Genomic DNA, 23,780 nt, shown 5'->3' on the forward strand with positions numbered 1-23,780 from the left:
CAGTGGCCCAATTGTTCACATATATAGGCCTAAATGACATGGCATATATGTTTAAATGACCTAAATTGCATAAGACGAATCGTCTTTTGTAGTAAATTTAAATGGTAACCCTCTGAGAATTCGATAACATGTGCACCCCCCCACCTCACCCCACCCGCCTCCCATTAATTGAACGGATCCGGGTCCCACATCTGATGTTATCATGGCTGCCTCACAGATCTGTTCTGTGTATGAGGAGTGCATATGCAAGAACAGGGGTATGCACAAAAGTGAGGTATAGGAGAGTGCTTGGGTTCGGGTACATGGGGGTAACGTTCAGTGGAGGGGGGGGGGTTGTTTTCTAACTTCATGCATCTTGGGGAAGCATATAACACTTCACCTGTGGGCTTAAGGACAACATCAGGCGCGGATCCTGAGGTAGGGAGGCCGGTGGACATCCCAATTTTGTAACCTCTCACAAACTATGTATTTTTGTACATGCAGTTTGTGATATAATCTTAACTTACTCTGTCCGTCCGTTCCCCCCCCCCCCCCCATCTCTTGTACTTTTTTCTGTTGTATTAAAATTGAGTGTCATTTTGTTATTTAAGAAGGATCCATTTGTTCCCCCCTTCCTCCCCTTCCCTCCACGAATGAGCTGTAGTTAGCGTTTTGAACTGAAAACATTCCGACATATATACTCTACGCATTACCGCACAAAATACTGTATTGCAATGTACATGAAAAGTATAGGTGTCTTCAATTATTTTCAAGTTGAAGTAAACAAAATTTAACATTTTGTACACATGTAACATTATATCTTTGATGAAGATGTTAGGAACATGAAAAATATAACCTATGGAAAAAATGATATACAGATATATAAAATGTCGTTTACCAAATTCCTTGTACTATTAACACATGTCGGTTTTAGTTATACTTTGTCAGAGTTACAAGGTTGAAATGGACAGGAGGGTTTTATGTACGTAATGAGTCAATCAGTTCAACGTAGATATATTCCTGTGTTTTAAGACCACGTTAAAACATCGGAAGTATAAGAAATTAAAGTTTAGAATAATTTAAGGTACAATAAAAAGTAGATGGTTACAGCGGAATGTCTCATGTGATGAACATATTGGGGAGGCTACAATAAGAAAGGTCTCTTATGTGGTGCAGATTTTATCATGAGGGTCTACCTTCCGTTCATGTTAGAAGAACAATCCGTTCATGATCTATCGTCAATTCTGATCAAGGTAATCCTGGATAAAGTACATACACATAATAATAATAATAATACTAATAACATAAGGTTATTTGTTATCTCAACCGCAGTTCGAAGACCACTCAAACTATGAGAAGTCACTTGTAAAGTTGTATATGAATTGGCGCAATATGTAATCAACTGTTGGATTGATTAAAGTTATCTGCTGCCCTCTGTTAGACACTGGCTGCGCTCATGACAGGTTGGTAATGGCGAATAGGACGAAAAATTACGACAATCTGTCCATCTCTGCCGCCGTTTCACTCAAACACTTTGGAGGCAATGGCGATGTTGCATGAACTACCTCATCTGCCATTAGACCGAGATATTCCCTTGAGTGTTTTGAAACGGAGAGGAGCCATTAGTTTTAGTTCCAGTAGTGTTCTATTTTCAAGTCGACCAAGATTGGAGGTGAGTTTACAAACTAGACCTACTAAACTACAATACAGGTTTTACCGTAGAGGAAGCTCTCACATGAGATGCTATAGTACAGTATAAATGAATGCCATATAATTTAGGCTCGCTAGCCTAAGCCACTGTGTTCAAGTACTGTACGTGCAAACTAAGTTACCGTACTGTCATTGTCAATGAGCAGTGTTAACTAACGTGAAGGTGTTCAGTTCATATTTTAGAATACTGTTGAACGTCACTGTGTCAGCTGTAAGATGTTTGTAATACTAACGTTAGGCCTAACCTTACTCTTCTTTGCATAAGTTTCTTTGTATGCTAAATTGCCCATTGATCGGCCCAGTGACCATGTTACTGTGAAGTGTGATATGGCCTACGTTAGACTAGGGCTTATATGCGTACCATTACCAATATTAAAAAACTAAGTTAGGCCTAGCCTTCTGACCACCAGAACAGCCAGGTGAATACAAGCAGTAGATCTGCAACTGTACATTCACAACATTCATTCCTATACAGTATGTTGTCTGTAGTTCAGTCGCTAGTCAGGATTTACCCTAACTCTCACACTGTCACAGGTTACAGTTATTTGATTTCCTTTTTAATTCCCATTGAGAAGTCAAAGGAGCTACCGTTGAGTGTTAAGAGTTCTCAGATTTTAATGGGAGGCCAGTATCAGGAAGTTCTAAATAATTTATAGCTGGGCAGTTCATGGCTTACACCTACAGTAAGCTTTCCATCTGTATTCATGTTTGGAAATGTAATGCACAAGAGCTGACAGTGTTTGATCTTTAAAGGCCAGTAGTTTATATGCAAAGTATACATACATCACTGTCAAAATATTCATATATTCAAATCATTACCACTAACAAAGAGAACTGTTCTTCTTCCTCTACAACTTTATTTCATTTCCCTTTATTTGTTTTTATCACCAATATACATATATCAAAGTATATTCATTAATATATATGATGACGTATATACATTGCAAGAGGAAGTGACTTTTAAGTTACTTAGCTGTAGGCTTGTCTAGTTGGTCAATCCCTGTATAACACAGTTAAACTACATATGGACACAAAAAAAAAACTAAAAAAAAAACTAAAACTACTTGAGAACATAACAGAAAGCAATGCAAAAGAGTTGGGAAATGTGGTAATAGTCATCATGTTACTGCAATGGCAAGATAACATTTTTCGTCCATGCAGTTAAAATAACAAGTGTGAGTAGCTAAGTACTGTCTTTGGCAATGAGAATTTGATAATTCAGATACAGTAAAATATTGTTAGCTTAAACATGGACCCTTTGAAGGCCTTTGGCCTTTATTTTACAACCACCTATATGTTGTCTAAGTATTGTATATGTATGCTGATTTATCCAAAGTGCTACAGTTTTACAAATGAAAAAGTACTAACATTAGATGTTAAGTTGGCAACATTGTAGAGGTCTTGTTCATCCCTAAGGGCACAAAGGTGGGCGAGGAGGCTAAAGCATAGCTCCTAAACTTTTGCTTCAGGGTACTTGATTCTTTCAGAGGTTATTATGTCCAGTCCAAACAATACAAAGTAATGATTACAATGCTCTCTTGTAATTTGCAAGTTGTGCAGAGCTCCTTTCAAATTGTCATTTCATACTGCAGTTCAGCAAGAGGTAGGGTTTTGATGCCAATTTTTTACCAACATAACCATATGAGATCTGTGAGGAATTTTTACTTTAATTAAAAGTATAAAATTCTTACAACTTACCAAATTGCATATGAAGTTATAAAGTTACTCTGGTGTGCAAAAGAGGTTGTCTTTGACAGCCAATAAGGCAAAACGCGTCACACTGAAAAACTCAGATTATTTTTTCTAGAAGAGATATAGTACCAACCTGTTTGTACAAAAAATTCAGGAGGTTTTTTGCCTTATTTTTAAATGAAAAATCCCCAGAGTCTGGGATTTTTTGCCCCCCCCCCCAAAAAAAAAGGATTTTCCCCAGGTTTGTGTTCCACATGTTTTTGAGCCTGGGTATTGTACTGTACTTCAAGGTCATTCAATTCAATAATGTGCAGATTTCAATGACTGCTTGGGTGTTCCAAGCATCCAATAAATTTGGTAAGTTTTAAAAGAGTTCAAACTACAACATACTCCAAAATTTGGTGATTTGATATGGGAATGACCCTATTATATTTTTCATTTAGTGTCACAGGAATTAGTGCACACTGAAATGATATAGCCTGAGGATTGGGTAGGCGCTTTTGTCGATCGCTACCCGCAAGATGAATTAAGCGCCCTCCGCGTGTTTTTAATGGCTAATTGTGTAACTTTGGCACTGTTATGTGTACTCTTATAACATAGCAACGAAATGATACACTATTAAATTACTGTAACAATAATAATGATGATAATACACTTACTTAATAATAATAGAATTTACAAATATGCTCCATCAACAAGATCAAGAGAACCTAAATTCCGAGACGCAGGTTACAATGACAATTAAGGGGTTTGTCAGTGTTCTTTCCACTTTACACTGCAATGCTTGTTTCTTTGTGGAGAAATGTGCAAATTTACCAAATTTGAACTAAAGTAATGAATAACGTTGACCCAGAAATTTTTTAAACCAAACACCGAAAGCTGTTTTTAAGTTGCATTTTAATGTTATTCTAGTTTTTTCTAGTTTTAATGTCCAACTAAAGTAGACCTCTTTGCTTGCATTTGATCTGAAATTTGAAATCAATTAATTGCTGTCCAGACCAGCCTGTCACACAAATGTCAGCCTGTCACAGCGCCTGTCACAAGTAAATCGTACTCTCTTTATGATCTACAGACTGAATGGAAAGTGACATGTTGTGTTACAACTTTTAGGGTAAGTAAGTACAGTTAAACATATATATGGTAGTTGCACCAAGGGGTATCATGTACTTTCAAGTGGTCAACAGCAATGTTTTAAAAGCTTGTTTATGTACTGTAGATCTATACTGGCTTTGGAAAGAATATTCATTTGTATTCAAGTTGGGTGCTGATGCCAACTCTAATATGGCGAATATGGAAGCCAATTTTCCAGAGTCCAGTTCTACGGAAAATATCAGCTTTAATAGCAATTTATGATATAGTGATTTGCATGATTTTTTGGGGGTTGATTTTCTTTATTAGCTAAAATTTATAGTTTGGTCTGAAATTAAGCAAACTACTATTTACTTAAAATAAAAGAAAAAAACAATGGGGGAGGGAAGAGGGGGTAAGGTTGAAACAAAGAAAGAAAATTGAGCTTTGCCAGCATCTTAAGTTTTTCTGAGAGTATGTAAAATACTGTAGGTTTAAACTAAACGTGTCTCTTTAATGACTACAATGTATGTGTAGTGTTGTTGTGCACTAGTACATCTACGTATATGTAAGCCTTATTGCACAGAAAATGTAACCAGTCCCAGAAATTGTAAGGCACTTGAGCAGCCAAGGCCTTTACTACTCTCAGAACAGATTGTTTGCAAGATAAGTTCTGAGGTTTTAAATCACTGTAGTACTGTATAGCAGTACTCCAACACGCTTCATGCGTACGTCAGCCAAGTTTTCTTGACAGATGTATCGTTTGTTCTAACCCATAGATTTTAAAACTTTCTTCATTAGGTTCAAAGGAGAAACAACCACTTGTAAGAGACAGCCTCCTGAGTTAATTATTTCAGTTAATTAATGCGCAGAGCATTTTACGATCATGTTTCTTGTCAAGGAAATCGTTTTAGCCGAGAAAATTTCAAGTCGACTCGTATGTTTCCATCTTGAATCTGCAAAATAAGAGTAATACAGTATATACCTATTTCTCAGTATTATCGATATTGTACAGATGAGATTTCCTCGTGAGAGTAAGTTTCTAGGAAAAGTAATAAATTTAGGTTTCACGGTTTCTTGATGTCTATCATTAAATATCTGTACCAGTCAGTGTTTGAGGAAGTTTGGAAGGAAATCATCATAATTGATTTGAATGGGTTGAATGCTTGCAACCGGATAGGTACAGTATGCTATGACGTCAAGAATTATGAAAAAAAAAAAAAATTATGGAAAAAACAAAAATTATGGAAAAAACAAAAATTATGGGAAAAAAAACAACTCATGTGCGTATGTGTTCTCTAAACCTCGAAACAGAAGAAGCAACATTTGCAAGAAATTATGTGGGTGACTTGAAAGGAAACTTCCTGTGTGTTTGTTGAGGTATGGTTTCATGGAATTGAAAAGAGGAAAGAACACCATAAAAGTAACGCAATGTTCTGTGAAAGAACAAAATAGAAGCCGAAATTGAGGCCCCCCCCACCTCCCCCACCATAACTACTGTACACACATCAACAACACACTGTGCACCGTCTTCTAGTGAGAGAAGAATAGAACCGTCGGAGTAAAACCGAATATGTTGCGAAATACGCACTCTTGTACTTTATAAATACAGACATGCTTTGTAGAGCTGTGTCTGTAATGGTTTGAACACTATAGTACTATTTATGTGGTGGTGGTGGTGGTGGTGGTGTTGTTGGCAAGGTGTTTCACCACTTGTGAAGATACGGAACTTAAAACCCTGTTTTCCATTTAAACGAACCGGAAAAGTTTACCTTTGCAGTTCCCTCCATGTTGAAAAGTGATAGCTCATATAAATCTATCATGTCACTCTATATACATGTACCAGTCGAAATGTTAAAACTGTCACAATATTCCAACACATGTGAACCAACTTTATGTTAAAGAAATTCCACTAATTACGGGTAATGTATTCCTGCATTTATTATTGGCCTGACTGATACGTCAGGCCAACTTACTTTTACACTGTATGTATTCTATTACACAGGCTCTCTAGTGGATAAGCAGTTTGCTAACAGTTTTATTTGATTTATTCTGCATTTATTAGGAATACAATCAGGAAAGAAGGAAGACAAATTATGCTTCCTAGATTACTTACTTTCTTTCTTTCCTTTCCGTCCTTTTTGCCCATTTTAAGATTTTATTATTTAGTTTGTTAATTTTGTTTGTTTTTATGAATGTTACAGATCAGTCATGTTGCTCTTTGCTGTAGAAATGTTCCTAGCTGCAGTTGAAATGTTTGTGGTTATTGTAAACACTCCCAAGCTGATGACATTAAAATCTGTCTGAAGCCTACTGTAAGTGGAAAATAATTGCATTTCTTACTGTAGCATTAAGTGCTGTACTGTATACTGTACAGTATATTTTCTGCAATGTTTGGTCAAACCTGGGAACCTCGTATCTAGGTAACTTTACACCATAAGTTCAGCTTTTAGTGTATCTTGAATACTTGGTTTGTATCGATGTCCCTGGATGAGCTCGGGGTCACAAATGGCCAATGTCAGGGTCTCTGACCGGTGTCCCGGTTCTGACTAACTGTAACTTCTGAACGAATGTAGTCATTGGTTGCATACTGTACGTACAGCATATCTGAATGTACACTATAGTAGCCTATATACTATCCTAGATCAGGTCTGTGAGCCATTGCATATACATGATGTGATACAGCGTGTCCAATTTGCACAGAGTTGCAGCACAGGTTCTTTTGACTACTGTACTTAGAACACACTTTTTCAACGATATGGAAGAAAAACAACAATAAATAAAATGGGAAAAAAATGTCAACCCTTTGCACACGTATGTATGTGACTTCTGGTTGTCTCTCGGACAACCAGGATATTTGGTACATACGTAGAACACTAGGTTTGGGCTCACAAAACTCCCCTTTGGGTGGATTATTGGCCTACCACTATAATCACTAATTTTATTTTACTGCAGTGTAGATCTCTGAAATAATGAAAGGTGAAAATGGAAATTTAAATGTCTTGACCTATTTGGGGTGTATTCAGTTGCAATGCGACATCCGAACTTGTTCAGTTGTTTTTGCGACTTTGTCGGTCCGTTGGATGACCTCCAAAGCTGGTTTACATTGTAGAGAGTCGGGTCTGGTCAGATGGCCGGACGACCATTTTAATAAACACGTACCATTGATTTGTTTTAACAATTTAAGTGACCTACTTCCTGCAGGTAGGGTATTAGTCTCAACATAATGTCAGAACTTTTATATTAAGTAATATAACAATTAACAAGCTAAGAATCTGCACGAGGTTGTTTGCACAGTGGCGGGAGATTTCTTGACCTGCAAACAAAAAGGGTATTAAAGCAGGTCGGACTGGCATATCCATTTTTTTGCTTTTCAAGTTTGGATGGGGACAAAAGGTTTTGGGTTGTAGCATTAAATCTAGATTAACAGAGAAGGAAACAGGGTTAATATCACTTTTCACCAGAATTTGTAGACAGGCCGTAATTATCAAGTCCTGCATTTGGTAAGTTCAGTGCCCTGTTGAATTACCTAGTTATGATATTATGGTAAAAAATTCAACAGCAATGCGGTGCTACTGTTCAGTCTGATGGTACAATGACCATGTGATCTGGGGTCCTGCATTTGGTGAGTTCAGTGCCCTGTTGAATTACCCAGTTATTATGGTGAAATTCAACAGCAATGCGGTGCTACTGTTCAGTCTGATGGTACAGTGCACTGACCATGTGATATGGGGTCCTGCATTTGGTGAGTTCAGTGCCCTGTTGAATTACCCAGTTATGATATTATGGTGAAATTCAACAGCAATGCGGTGCTACTGTTCAGTCTGATGGTACAATGACCATGTGATCTGGGGTCCTGCATTTGGTGAGTTCAGTGCCCTGTTGAATTACCCAGTTATTATGGTGAAATTCAACAGCAATGCGGTGCTACTGTTCAGTCTGATGGTACAGTGCACTGACCATGTGATATGGGGTCCTGCATTTGGTGAGTTCAGTGACCTGTTGAATTACCCAGTTAATTATGATATTATGGTGAAATTCAACAGCAATGCGGTGCTACTGTTCAGTCTGATGGTACACTGACCATGTTATCTGGGTTCTCATCCATCTTTCGAACGATCACATCTACCATCCCGACTAAAAAATTTCAGGTGGCGGACAAACAGGAAGATTTCTCAACAAAAGTCTGCGCGTAGTTCACTGCACTGTAGAAATATCCAGGCCGTGATGCCGTACACGTACAGTACTAGTGTACTGTACACATTGTACATACATGTATGAACCCACACTGCACTTAAACTTCTAGGTACTTGAGGAGTATTGCAAATCCCAGTAGTATAATAATGCATGTAACATTGCTTGTTTAAATTACGGTACTTTGTAACCAATGCCAATTGGTTTGTACTGTACTTATCCAGTAGATCAACCGGCTAATTCTCACAGGTTGTACAGTTTAATTAATTACCAGCACTTTGTCACTAGTCTCCTTGAACTTCATGATGATCATTGCTAGTTGGCACTGGGGATACAGCGAATTATTTAGGAGTTGAAATTCAGGGCAGCGTCATACACATGCCATATGGAAAAGATGAATGTGTTGCAGTAATTGCATCGATCAGTCTCATAGAGCTGTAAACAATAACTATCTATAATTGTGTTGCAACACATCATGGCAGATTTGGAAGTCATAGTTGATTATTAATTGTCCCTGTCAGGAACATCAGAGAAAGCTTTGTTACAAAGCTCTGTTAATTGTATCGTGATGATGGAGTGGTGTCAATTAGGATAGAGATCAGTTTAGTTAAAGCAGCATTCTCTGTAGAATTTAACAGAATCTTTGCAGTATCAAGCACCACCCTTAAAGGGTGTGAAGACTCGCGCAAAGAGAAACATCTAATGCCGGTAATCTGACCTAGTTTAGAGTGAGGTGTAACAGAAGTGTTAGACACCACCATCCATGCCAGAAAATATGCACACAGCTTGCTACCTTCGGTAATTAGACACAAGTGTACAGTCAGTACATACAGCTGCGGTCAATATCCATAGCACAGTGTACAAACAATACAGCGATGGACACCTCAGTTCCAGCTAAAGATAACAAGGTATCACGTTTCGTTACTGTCTGCATTTTGTAGCGACACAAACAAAACATCACTTGCAAGCAACAGAAAGTTAACTTTTTCAGATGGCCGCATGCGGTTTGGGGCGAGTCTTCAATGCCTTTAAAGTGGCATTCACTGTCGATTTTAAGAGAATCTTTGCGGTATCAAACACCACCGTTAACGACCAAGTAAGATGAGGGCGAGATGAGGTGAGATGAACTAAAAACAGGTTACTTTAGCAAGTCTGCAAACTTGTGATGAATTTCCTTGTGAAGTTTATTAGGTTAATTGACTTGGCTCCTTGTTTTACCTAGATCTGCAAAATACTAATATACTCCCACATGTGCACTTAGAACCTACTGTACCGATTTGGTTACATTTTTAGTACAGTAAGTTGTAGAAGTTGATTTTACACAATTAGGGAAATTTACGTATTACTGTGAGGTTTGCAAACTGAAACAGAACATGGAAAAGTCAAAAGGAGCCAGTGCTTCGAAACGATGAGCAACTTTTTTTCCTGAAGTTAACCATGATGCAAACTGAGATTGTAACCACTGATGTGATATTTCATGTTTAAATAAAAAAAATACTATGAGAACATTTTCAGCTGAATTGTTGTGGTGATATATATGCTACGTAGCTGTGCTGTAGCGAGTTGCATTCATAAAAAAAATTTAATTTTAAAAATTGTATATCTTTGCCAGAAAAAAATTCTATGAGATGCTAAAGATGCAGAACAATATTACTGAAGCAAAGAATTTTAGCCATAAGGATATATTAAAGATATACAGTATCCCTTTAAGGGTCCTGTATGACACTACCAGGTTTATTACTGAAGTAATCAACTTAAGCCATTGGACATACAGTTTCCCTTGAAGGGTCCTGTATGACACTACCAGGTTAATTACTGTAACTAAAGAACTTAAGCCATTGGATATACAGTATCCCTTTAAGGATCGTGTACGACACTCCCAGGTTTATTACTGAAGTAAAGAACTTAAGCCATTGGATATATAGTATCCCTTTAAGGGTCCTGTATGACAATACCAGGTTAATTACTGAAGCAAGAACTTCAGCCATTGGATATCCCTTTTAGGGTCCTGTATGACACTACCAGGTCAATTACTAAAGTAAAGAACTTAAGCCATTGGATATACAGTACAGTATCCCTTGAAGTGTCCTGTACAATAATACCAGGTTTATTACTGAAGTAAAGAATTCAAGCCATTGGATATACAGAATCCCTCAATGACACTACCAGGCTTAAAAAGACTACTGGGTAAAAAGTCAAGTTCTAACCAGTTGGCATTTTCCTGAATTACATCACACATCAGCTAGTGTTACAGGCCTTTGAGAGCAGCGCAATAATATATATTTGCTGGTAATAAACTAACTACAGTGGCATACTGCATATAATTGTCCCATTGACTGATACACTCAACCATCAAAGTAACGTGGTCTCTAAGACCTTGTAGAAGTTCTCATTAGCTACTGTAAACCCTACCCATCACTGGATAGCTTAAAACGCCTTGGCCATTCATGGAACCTTCAATATTCTGTATCATGACCATGAAGAGTTTTGGCCATGAGAGCCTGAAGTTTTCACCACTTTTAAACGAACCTCTTTACTCGGTAGTAAAAATGTTTTTCGGGAGGCCTAGAGTGGCCTAAAATTGCACCACATGAACTTTCCATTCTTGCTCTTCAACATCCATGTCCCCCCCCCCAAAAAAAAAAATTGTTTGATAACATTTATCAAAAAAGACTTTTCCTGTTGCTTTTCGGGACATTTCTTGAGGGAGAACACTCCGTATTGATATAGACTCTATATATGGAGAGTGCCACCATATTCAGCCTATACCAGGCTTATGTTATGTACGGAAATTAGGACAATCAGGAGAGATTAGGAGGGCTTGTTGTCGAAATGTACGATTGTGACAAGGCTTTATGTTATCATATTTGAGTGCACATGTATTACATATGATACCCTATAGCAAAAACTTTGCTATCTCAACACGGGCAAGTTAAGTTACAAGTAGTTGTGTACTTTGTGTTCATTAAGCAGTACAAATGCAAGAATGTTTGCAGACAGTGGGTAAGGGACTATTAGCCAATCAAATCATAGGAAATTTGGAAATCATGGGAAATTTGGAAACACCCACCATTGACTATATTAGTATGGAAAAGTCTGTAATGGGAATGTTAACCCTGTACCTTGCAGTTGATTGTTATGATTTATATTGTTTTCAAACAAATTCAATCATCTTTAGGATTGGAAGAAATCTGGTTCTTTTCAGAACAAGTTGTGGTTTTTTTGAAAAGATGTTTTGCATAGGCCTAATTGTGAGTGTATCAACTTGAGGTTTGTTTATCAAATTAAACAAGTTCTGTGTCTGGACTGGGCTAGCAGTTTGAAGATTTTGGGTCTCTGGTTAAAACATCGTGTCCTGGACGCAGAACCCTGCCTTTGTAAGAATACTGTTTAAAATAATAACATCTTCCCCAATTGGAGAAATATTAGAAAGGATGTGATTTTGGTAACGGAAGGACAAGTAACAGAGGGACAAATCTGGAATTAAATCAGTTACATTTAAGTTAACAAATTATAAATACTTATGTTAAGACCAGAGAGTAATTACAATTGTATGTGTTTTAAAGTATGGCTATGGTTTTAATGTATATATGAATTTAAAACTGTTAAAATATGTGACCTAAAAAGTATGCACATTCCTCTTTAATTTGGAGGTAAAAAAATTGGTTCTTACGTAGTTTGTATAAGCTGCCGTAAAGTTTTTCATGATACAAACAATGTTATCGTTAAGAGCTACATGAACAATGACACAATCCAAAGATACCCAATATGTTTTATGTTATTTACTTTTCATATTTTCACCTAAATGTATACATTCGCATGACCCTCCTCAAATGCAACATTGCAACTTGCAACCAGCAGTTGTAAGCAAGATAAAGCTAAATTCTTTTCCTTTCGCTTTCCCGGCAGTGCAATTTGTTGTGGCCATTTAGCCAGTTACTCTGACTAGCCAGAATTTCAGGGCCGGCAATTAAGAACAAATTTACTTCACTCCTCGCTTACATGTCTCCCCTCGTAGCACTCTCGTCTACCGTGCCTAGTTGCTAAGAATCTAACTGTGTGTATAAATTGATTAAACTTCATCTTAACCTTCGCAGTAGCATCAAACTGACAGTAAGGGATTGATGTTCCCAATCAGATCAAGGGATCAGATCAGATCAAGGCAGTGATACCTTTAACCTTTCCCAAGCTGTAGTTATCCATTGTTTTGGGGGTGTTCCTTATCGATAAGTGAGGGGGATTTTTATTTTTTATTTTAGTATTATTTTATTATCATTATTATCATTATTATTATTATTATTATTATTATTATTATTATTATTTTTATATATATATATATATATTTTTTTTGGGGGGGTCTACTTTTTGGCCATCTTTTTTTTACATTGGTGGTCATTTTTTGGTTGAATACAATTCGATAATGACTCAGAGATGTAATTAAAAGTATATATTCACAGAAAACGACATAGAACAGGTTGCACTGGTACGCCATAACTGCCGTTAAATGTCTGCATAACTATCATGATAGTAAAATGGCAGCCGGGGCTAAGTAAAAACATTTTCCATCAATTACGGATTCAACTTACCTACAGTACTGTAGTACTGTAATAAACCTGGGAGATGGGATCCTGTAGGGTTCTTTGTGTATAGATTGTGTTACTGATTGGGCAAACAATTGAATAGTTGAATAATATTATAATGTCGAGTCTAGCTAATACTGTGTGTATCCCTGGTTTAATTCTCCCGGTGCTCGGTTTGATATATGAGATCCATTAGTGATTAGTTTGAGGAGATGCTGCCTGAGTCTGATGATATTTAAAAAACAACATGTTGATAAATCTCTCCATGATATTAGATATATTAAAACCCATCTACGGTTTACTCTCGCATTTATCAAACGTAATTTATGCATATATACATTCTGTATTGCGAGATATGGAAATTTTTTAATTTCTGATTCTTTGCCAAAGGCAATTTAAGGAAGTTTTGTCACATGTGGTGATTTTGTGTGTGTCTGTGCTCTGTACATGTATATTGTGTGATGCCTTGGATTGTAAACTCGCCATTTATACATGTACATGTAATTTACATAGTAAATTAATGAGAGAAAATCGGTCAACATGACTGTTAAAGAAAGCACTTTAACGCATTCTTAGTTTAAATATGAACGCAGCATAATGAGTAGCAGGTCAAACGTCATTTGAGGTCAAGAGAGGTCAAAGTGAAAACGTTGTAAATTTGATGACATTAAACATAGCCTGGATGAATACTCTGTATTTGTATCGACCTAAGTCTAATTAGTTAGAATCCCCAATTTTGTTTTTTTTTGTAGAGGATGCTCATTTATTATAAAGGTCATCAGAGGTCAAGGTCTGATATCCATGTATTAAAACTCAAAAACTTCAAAAAACTAAGCTTGCATTAACTTCATACGTGGTATGTCTATCTACCTTAGTGAGAACTCTTGCTTCGTTTGTTTTTTATCGATGGAAATCGAGAGCCCTCATTAGGTCAAGAAGTTTGAAGTGTAAAAATTTTGTAAACAAGGTAACTTCCAAATCAATGAAGGGATGAACTCTGTACTTAGTATATGGTTCACTGTAGTGATTACAAAAAAACAGTATGGTGTTTTTTCAGTCAAAACTTGCAACCTTGTGCATTGAATGTCCTCATAATATTATCAAATATGGCAAGGGCATCACTAAATCCAGCTAGATTTCTGTTCATTGAGGTTTTTTTGAGTCATTTTGTACTTTATATTTGTAGGAGATAAATTCTTTTAGAACTGCATTGTAAATATGAACTGTATGCTAAGCCTCAATTGTGGCAAATTTATATGTTGTATTACTTTTCAAGGACAAGCTTTTGACACACACAAAAAATGCAAATAGTTATATAAAGATATATAGAATAACATTTACAAAAGTTACAAAGGCATTCCAGACCTCCCACTAAGCAGTCTGTTTTTGTATATCTAGGGCTTTGGGCAAATGGTATCTATACAAGTTGAGTTTTCACAAATTGCAATGTGGAATAAACTGACTGTGCATTGTTACGAACGCAGGATCCTGCTTCCAGGACGCAATCTTTCGGCCAGGGACGCTAAATCTTCATATTGCTTGCGTCCAGCAGACGCAAACTTTTTATTTTGAGAAACAAATCCCAAGTACACTCTCACAACTAGGTCAACGGAAAACATAATAAAACACATATATATCAATGAACATCTTTATTTCTTTTCAAGAAACCACAACTTCTTCTGACATGAATTAAAAGGTCTCCCACTCCTACAGATCATTGAATTTGTTTGTGAAAATAAACAGAGTGCATACACATAGGAGACAGGTAAGTCTACTGTAGTCATTTGTTAATGCTCATACCAGTACTGTAAGTTTTAGGGTATCTGATAAACTTGTATAGCCAAGAAACACATACTGTACATAGGTCCTCCTCCATGGACAAGCTCGTTGACTGTGTGGAAGTGGTACAGTAGATCTGTATTAGGTGGAGGGGGAGGGGGAGGAGGAGGGTCATGAACCCTGCCTGGGTGTCATCGGGGTGGAACGTTAAAAGGTTACCAATTTTGTCGTCTATGGATAGTCTGAGACGGGTAAAGAATCGTCGTTCATAAATAACCCAATCCAGTTGAGTATTGAGATATATCAGCCCATGTACAATAGTGATGATTTTAAATTTTATATTGGCAAGAATAAATTGTACAATTAGTCCTGATGTACAATAATCATCTTTGAATGGAGTGGCTTTTGAACTGTCATAAGGGATTTATCAGTGAGAAAGAATCCTTTCCAACAAAAGAGACCTTCTTTGAACAGAGTTTGTTGCTGTCCAAGGACAACGTTTAAATTGTTTCACAGACTTTACCAAGCTGTCAATATACAGTAGCTACAGTATGTCAGTGTGCTAGAAGCAGCTAACACGTAGTACTACACAATGACCCACGTCTTTGTCCGTTAAGCTTACAAATTGGGGCAAGGATTTATAAGTATATACAGTACTGTCGCTGAAGTTCAAACTTGCAAATTTTCGACACAAGTTGCCGCCAACAGTGGTCGTTCTTGGCTGATTTCAAATGTCATATGTTATGAAGTGATCTTTCGTATGAAATTAATAGAAAACCTGCAGAATTTTATGAGTGTTTTTTGTTTGGTTGTTCTAAACTAGACACATTACATACTACATGTATACTGTACATGTTTATAACATTTGCATAAATTGCTAACAAATGTGAACAACCGCTTTCACTTTCTTGTGTGTAACCTTGGCGACGTAAAAACCTTTTTGTCTTGAAAGCGTCGTCTGTTGCCAGCCATTGTTCACAGAATTAAAATGAAAAACACTCTTGATAGAGAAAAGTTAAACCACATTAATAACTGAATGTTCAAAAACCTGAAAAGTTTTGAAATTAAAACCAATTATTCAGTCCGTAAAATTCTTAGTAAAAATTAAAGCCCTCTCAAAAACCGCACGCACTGCTGTCATCGTGTAAACCCAGGTTACTCAACCTGGGGTCCGCGGACCCCTAGGGGGTCCGTGAAATTCATTTGGGGGTCCGTGAGGGCAAAGGGGTCCGCAGGGGGTCCGCGAATAAAATAAGGGTCCGTGAAAAAAATAAGGGTCCGCGAAGAACGAAGAGGTTTGTGAAAAATGGAATGAGAGATATAGTCGAATGAAGAAGTATGTACCGTATGCCTCTAGAAATCTAGGCTAGGCTAGCCGTCAATACGTCGGACCCTGATGATCAGACCGTATCGATTCGTCAGTAGTCGATAAATGTTGAATCGTGAGTTCCCCGATGAAAACAAGTAATATAGTTTCTCATTGGTATACATTCGGTGAGGTATGTGTGAGTGTTGTGTACAACGTAACTGCAAACTATACATCTTAATATGCAGAGCAATAACTATGATGCGTTGCTCACTGTTGACACAGTGAAGCGCGGTAGTTAAAAGCGACGTTGCACTGTCCAATCACATGCGACTTCGATCTAACAGCTGTACCTGCTAGCAAAATCAGACTGTGTGCGGCAGTATAGGCTACCACGCTAAGTGCGTTGTCCTAATGTTGAAACACAACTTACATTGTTACACACTACACTCAAGATCAGTGACTACACAATACAGTAGCTTCGTGCAGAACACATGGATAACTGGTTAACTTAACTACCGCGATGTCTAAACGCGATTCAAGAGGGAAGCAGAAGCTTCGATGTTACAAGAAGGAATACGTCAAATTTGGATTTATCAAGTCCCAATTTGATGAAAATAAACCGGAATGTTTCTTATGTGGCGAGGTGTTGAGCAACGATGCAATGAAACCCTCGAAGATGCAGCGGCACCTGGAAACGAAGCATGGTGGTTCGAGGAATCATGACATTGAATATTTCAATGTAAGTAACTGATAACTATAACACTTCACTCTTTGATTGACAGTTATTGACATATATTTTCACTTCTATATCTTTGATGTCCCAACCTAATTGTTATAACAGTAACTCACGAACAGCTGCAAGCGTGTAATGAATAAACACGTAGCGAATTACAGCAGTGCCGTTCAGTTAATGAACAGTGTAACAGTAGCTCTATGTTCAGTGGCGTATCTAGGTTCATTTCTCAGGGGGTGGGGGAGGAGGTTATTAACGGAACGGTCATTTTCCCGATTTCGTCAAAGTTTCCCGATGGTGTTCAAATTTTGAACGCGTCAGAGTGTTCAGAATCTTAAAACTAGCGTTCAAAATATGTTTTCAACGCCAGAACGCGTTCTATATCTGCTACATTCAATTGTTCAAAAGTTGAACGCCTGAGTTTGCAGTGTAGTGGGTGTATAATTATGTTTCATTTAGTTTTACGCATATCAATGAGGGGGTGGGGCCTAGCTAGAACCTAATATCATTAATGTTCATGAAGTATTGTGTGACATAAAAATCTAATTAGAAAGGATTGATAAACCGCTAGGTACCACTGTTGTGTATTCGTGTATTTTTGCAGAGGAAAATGGAGCTGTATTTGGCAAGAAGACCCGCCACCATTGATACTGCTTTCAGGAAATGTACTTCGGAGCTGGAAAAGTGCACGGAGGCGTCGTACATAGCAAGTCTGGCCATAGCGAAGGCCAAAAAGCCACATAGTATTGGGGAGGAATTGCTCAAACCGGTTTTAATTGATGTTGTGTCGCTTTTGTGCGGAAAAAATGCCGCAGAGAAGATAAAGAATGTGCCTCTATCGAATGACACTGTTAAACGTAGGATCGACAGTATGGCGAACGATTGTGAAAAACAATTGGTAGACATACTGAAGGAAATCAAATTTGCTATACAGTTAGATGAGACAACGACCATAACAAATGAAGCTCTTCTCCTCGTATGTGTACGGTACATCGCGACTGACGGTGAGGTGAATCAAGACTTGCTGTTTTCCTCCAACCTTGACACAACCACGAGAGGTGAAGATATTTTCGAAACAGTGGATGGATATTTCCAGGAAAAAGGAATTTCGTACACCAATTTGGTCGCATGTTGCTCGGATGGGGCAGCGGCAATGATGGGTAAACATCGTGGATTCACCGCGCGATTGAAAGGCGTTGCTCCTCATTGCAAGATAATACACTGCATGATCCACAGACAAGCTCTGGCTGCCAAGAAACTCTCTCCTGAACTCCACGATGTACTTCAGACAAGTGTCAAGGTGATCAACGAGATCAAAGCAAAAGCGCTTAACTCAAGAGTGTTCCAGAAATTATGCGAAGAAAACGACGAAGAGCACACAACTCTCCTGCTTCATACAGAAGTGAGGTGGCTCTCAAGGGGAAGAACGCTTGCGCGGCTATTCGAACTGCGGGCCAGCGTTCTTGAAATGCTCAGAGAAGTTATCAAGAGTGATCACGCCGAGGCATTTTTGAATGCCGACTTTCAAACCAAGTTAGCTTACCTTGTCGACATATTTGACCAGTATAACAATCTGAACATGAAGCTGCAGGGAGAATCTGCGAACATCATAACATGTAAACAGGCAGTCGATGCTTTTACCCGAAAACTCTCACTCTGGAGTGACAAGATACAAAGGGATGACTACAGTATGTTCCAGGAGTTGTCGGAACTTTTCATAGACAGATCACTAACACCAGAAATGAAGACTGTTATATTGACACACTTGAATGCTCTTCGAATTGAGATGTTGGAACGATTTGAAGATATTGCCGATGCAGATGAATATAGTTTTGTGCTTGACCCATTTAGTGCCAAACTTGAAGATGTTCCTGATGCGGAGGAACTCATCGAAATTCAATCCTCGATCAACAAAAGAAGATATTTTGAAAGGCATGGCTATGCTAAATTCTGGATTGCTGAAGGAGCATTGATTGCCCCAAATTTAACGAAGATCGCTTTGGAGAAAGCAATAATCCCTTTTGCAACTACATACTTAGCAGAATCTACTTTCAGTGCCGTTGTGCACATTAAAACTAAGTTCCGGAACAAACTCACAATTCATAATGACTTACGGATGGCCGTAACAAAGGTGAAGCCAAACGTACAAAAACTGGTCGCTGATGTACAGGCTCAAGGGAGCCACTGACTCTTTAGCAGAATAAGGACTGGAATCCAAGAGCTAGGTTTCTTTCATTTGTTGGCTATATTATTTTTTCCAATGTTTTCTTAGAGTTCCGTTTGTTATATTCGTTATGCGCTTTTAAGTCTCAAGAATAAAGACTTTGATTACAGAATCACGAGGAAGCTATTGAGCAATGCACTGAACTAGGACTGGAGTTCAATAGTAGCCCACTTTGGTAATTTCCAAGACTATATATACACTTACAATTTTTCATTTCGATGTAATAAAGATGAAAGGCAGTAGCACAGATCAAATAAGATTTTTGCCTATATATGCCCACCTACTGTAGTCCCGCAGGACTATATGGGCGGGTTGGTTCGAGGGGGAAGACTAGTATGGTAATAAAGACTGGTGGTACTTAATTGATCACTGAGTTGAAATTTGGTGGAGAAAAAGCTACAACTAACTTGGATTTGACCAAAAGCAGCTATCTCTGCAGCTATCTCTGACAAAGAAAACCCATAATTCTCCTGACCCCATGCAGAATCAACCAGTTGTATCTGACAACTCATCACTTCCAAATTAAAATTTAATTGGGAAATATATAATTTGAAAGTAAGAATTTCCAAGTAGGCTTATGCCTAGCAATACTTGCAGGTCTAGGAAAACTGCATTCCAGGTCCAGAAAAAAATGCATTTCTAAACATAAATTCTTGAACATAAATTTACTTCAAAAGTCACAAAATAATGTACCATTTCGCATCTAACCCTCAAATATTACAAAAAAATCCAAAGGGGAGGGGGACACCCCCTCCCCTTATACCCCTCCCCCATGCCGGCGGTCATTGTCCGGGGGTCCTCCAAACATTTCAGTTTATCTCAAGGGGTCCCTGGATAGAAAAAGGTTGAGAACCTAGGGTGTAAACGATGTGTGACGAATGCGTGCGATGCCTCCTCGCTCTGTAGTCTGCGATACGATGACTATACACTTTACTTAATGTCAAGCAAAAGTACCGTATTACTGCCAGACCGATATAAATTGAAATCCGACTCAACTTGGACCGTGGTTACGTGGAAAGTCACGGATAGTCGGGCGGTGTGCTCATGCTCTACGACTATGACTGATCAAGGTTTTGCCAGGTTTCAGTCCCGTCTGCTTCAGGAAAACTAAACATGAAGAGTGTGGCAGTTCAAAATGAGAAAAAAGTGCAGTTTCAGCCAAATGTAACCATTCACAGGCTAAAATTATTTGGATACATGTGACCCCTTGATGAGCTCCCCATTACAGTAGTTAACAGCCGATCAGTTGCTCAGTGTGATGGGAGTTTTGTTGTAAGTCCATGTGTCTTCACAACGATCGTAAACTACCTCACGACGGTCGAGATGAATCAGTCAAGCAGTGTACCGCAGGCTTCGGACTCCTAACATACATTTATGCATGTTAACACGACGGCGTCACCTACAGTTTCAATTTCATCTTAATTGTGACGAAACTGTAACGTGACTCGATTTAGCTTTGGCGATGAAACAATCAATTTCTGGGAGGTTTATTTGCTTCTGTTTCTATGGTGACGTTAACTCCTTTTTTTTTATCCTTCCATTTATTACAATTTATCCATTTCCATAATTTTGGACTATAAATCTACCACAAGCACTGGGATTGTTTGCATTGTAACCCACGACTCTGCCAAGAGTGCATTTTAATTACACGATTGGGGGAAATAAATATATATGTACAGTACAGTAAAACTGATCTAGATTGTACTAATTATTTATTCCTTTTATATAAAATGGTCCACTTATATCATACAATACATCATGTATGTACTGTACATATACTGTGGGTAGTACTACTACAATACCTGCACAGTATACCTGTGCACTTCTCCAGAGCGGAACCAAAGGAGAGCCTAGAGCACAGACTACTGAATAAATATAAAGTGAAACATATTCACCGATTCAGATCATAGAATGTTTAATCAGTTGTGTCTATGTTGCGATGGGAACAATTCACTGAAACGATTTTCAATCCATGAGTTAGACCTGGTTTGTGATTTGAATAAAATTGAAAGTACAATGTTACTGGGTAAGTGTTTTGAATGACTGTCCTTGATATATTGATGCGATATACGTGACAGAAATCAAGTTTTGACAAAGCAAAGCAGTAAAACACCTTGTAATATATCTTTCCCTTTCACTGGTCTACTAATTCTGATGCATATATTCGTGTGAAAAGTTGGCCACTGTTGTGAGCTGCATTGTATGATGGTGGTCACTATTGTACGGTGGACACTATGTGAATGTTAAATTTGTGATAAGTCGGGCACTATTTTTCAATTACTTAAGTAGTTGTGAGTTGGTCACTATATATAGCAAGTTTTTTCGGTGCCAAGTTGGCCACTGTTGTGAGTTGGTAACCGTTTTGAGTTGGCCACTATTGTGGATTCATTGTGAGTTGGTCACTGCAGCTAGTTGGTCACTAGCAAGTTGGCCACTGTTGTGAGTTGGTAACTGTATTGAGTTGGCCACTGTTGTGGGTTCATTGTGAGTTGATCACTGCAGCGAGTTGGTCACTAGCAAGTTGGCCACTGTTGTGAGTTGGTAACCGTATTGAGTTGGCCACTATTGTGGGTTAGTGCATGCTGTGTTGGTCACTGTTGTGTGTTGGTTACTGTATTGCCCCGGACACTAACTTGTGAGTCAGTAAATGTAGTGAGTCAGTCGTTACAGTGAGTCGGTCGTTGTAGTTAGTCGTCTTTGCAGTGAGTCGGTCGTAGCAGCGAGTCGGTCGTTGTAGTGAGTCGATCATTGCAGTGAGTCGGTCGTTGCAGTGAGTCGGTCGTTGCAGTGAGTCGGTCGTTGCAGTGAGTCGGTCGTTGCAGTGAGTCGGTCGTTGCAGTGAGTCGGTCGTTGCAGCGTGTCGGTCGTTGCAGCGAGTCGGTCGTTGCAGCGAGTCGGTCGTTGCAGTGAGTCATCGCTGTACATAGTGAGTCGGTCGTTGTAGTGAGTCGGTAGGTCGTTATAGTGAGTCAGTCACTATCCGAAGTTGGTCACTATTCAAAGTTCGTCCCCATTGATTGAGGTGGTCACTACACGATGAATCTATCACTATTATTATGAGTGAGTATTTTGCACAGGTCTAGTGTGGAACATTTTCAAATTCAACTCTCTGTTCCCTGTTTAACAATCTTTCATTAATCAATGTAACTTGTTTTATGTCTTGTATATACTATACCCTTTGTAGATCTTATATTTTGTAAGAAATTCCTTGATTTACATCAGGATTTCATTTTGTCTTTGCCACCAAGCTAGTAAGATACTTTAAATATTTATCAAACAAAGCTCCATTTACTGTAAACAGATGGTTCATCTACTATGAACCAGAACAGAGATCTGAGAATGTGTCAGCAGCACAGCTCATTTTTTGCAAAAATGTGAATCTCAATAGATTCTAAACTGGGTATATTGGTAATGCCTTAAGGTACAGAGTGAGTGGGAGGTAGGGGGGGGGGTTGGGGAGGGGAATGGTTAATTACAGTAAGGTATAGGTATGGCTTCTGTTAATAGCCGTGTGCAGTAAGTACACACAGTGTAGGTGTGGTGGAGTTTGCATACACGTATGTAATCAATATTTTAGCAAAACGTGTAACTTGTCAGTGTACTGCGAAGTGCGCTGCTCAACTATTCACTGAAATGGAAAGTTCGTCTCTCCGGGGTTTTCCCCTCATAATATCCTTTCATTTTATATCGCAGTACTAAACTTGTATCTCGACTGTGGTTTTCATATTGTCTAGAGAGTGATCAGGTTAAATATTTGATTGTTGACATACTTACAGTAGTAGTAAAATCACAGATGGTAATTATGGAGGTACTGAAGTGTGTAATATTTACAAGACTGCTAACCTGTACAGTATGCTGTACACACTGAAGCTGCAGTCTTGCCGTAGTATAGGGAGATGTATGGCAGGGACGGCAACTGTACCGAGACCGTGAATAACGTTGAAAGATGCGATATACGACGTTGATACAAGTAGCCCCCCCCCCCGCCTCTTTGGCAGATATATATGTCAGTGCCGGGCTAGGTCTGACATAATTTGTCAGTTTTAGTGCTCCGAGTTATGATCTTGGAAGTACATGGTTAAGGTTATCCTGTGATGTACAGTACAGTACTTAGCAATACATGTGTTCTGAGACCTGTGTATTGTGGCATAGATGGAGCGCCACCAGCTGGTTTAGACAATCTGTGGATTACTACTGTATATATGTCTGTTATAATGACAAGTTAAAATGAAGTACGCTTATTTTATTTTCAATCCTTGCACAGGCTGCAACTGAAATAACCTTACAGATGGGCCATAGAAATTAGAAAGAGTAATTAATAGCACGCAACCTTTTTTTTAAGCACATGGTTGGAACTCCACCTCTTTTGGAAGGGTCTGAAACCTTTAAAAGACCGGTCCAGAATTAAACCAAACTAAAATCTCTGATAAAAACAAAGGAACAAAGATGGAAGTGTATACTGCCCACGTTCAACATTTGAGTGTTTTCTTGATGTTTCCTTTTCTCTATATA

General features: G+C 38.3%; 1 protein-coding gene across 2 annotated transcripts in view; it reads left to right on the forward strand.

Moving 5' to 3' along the window:
- Window positions 1–1,406: 1,406 nt before the first annotated feature.
- Window positions 1,407–23,780, forward strand: part of LOC139972901 (uncharacterized) — a 95,967-nt gene continuing 73,593 nt past the window's right edge. The window contains exon 1 of one of the 2 annotated variants that reach the window (XM_071979210.1): window positions 1,407–1,651. In XM_071979210.1, coding sequence (XP_071835311.1) covers window positions 1,523–1,651 — 129 coding nt within the window. In that variant the 5' untranslated portion in view covers window positions 1,407–1,522. The remainder of the gene's footprint in view (window positions 1,652–23,780) is intronic. The other variant, XM_071979209.1, reaches the window with a different exon arrangement.

The sequence above is a fragment of the Apostichopus japonicus genome, chromosome 9 (genome assembly GCF_037975245.1).
Source record: "Apostichopus japonicus isolate 1M-3 chromosome 9, ASM3797524v1, whole genome shotgun sequence".
NCBI lineage: Eukaryota > Metazoa > Echinodermata > Holothuroidea > Aspidochirotida > Stichopodidae > Apostichopus > Apostichopus japonicus.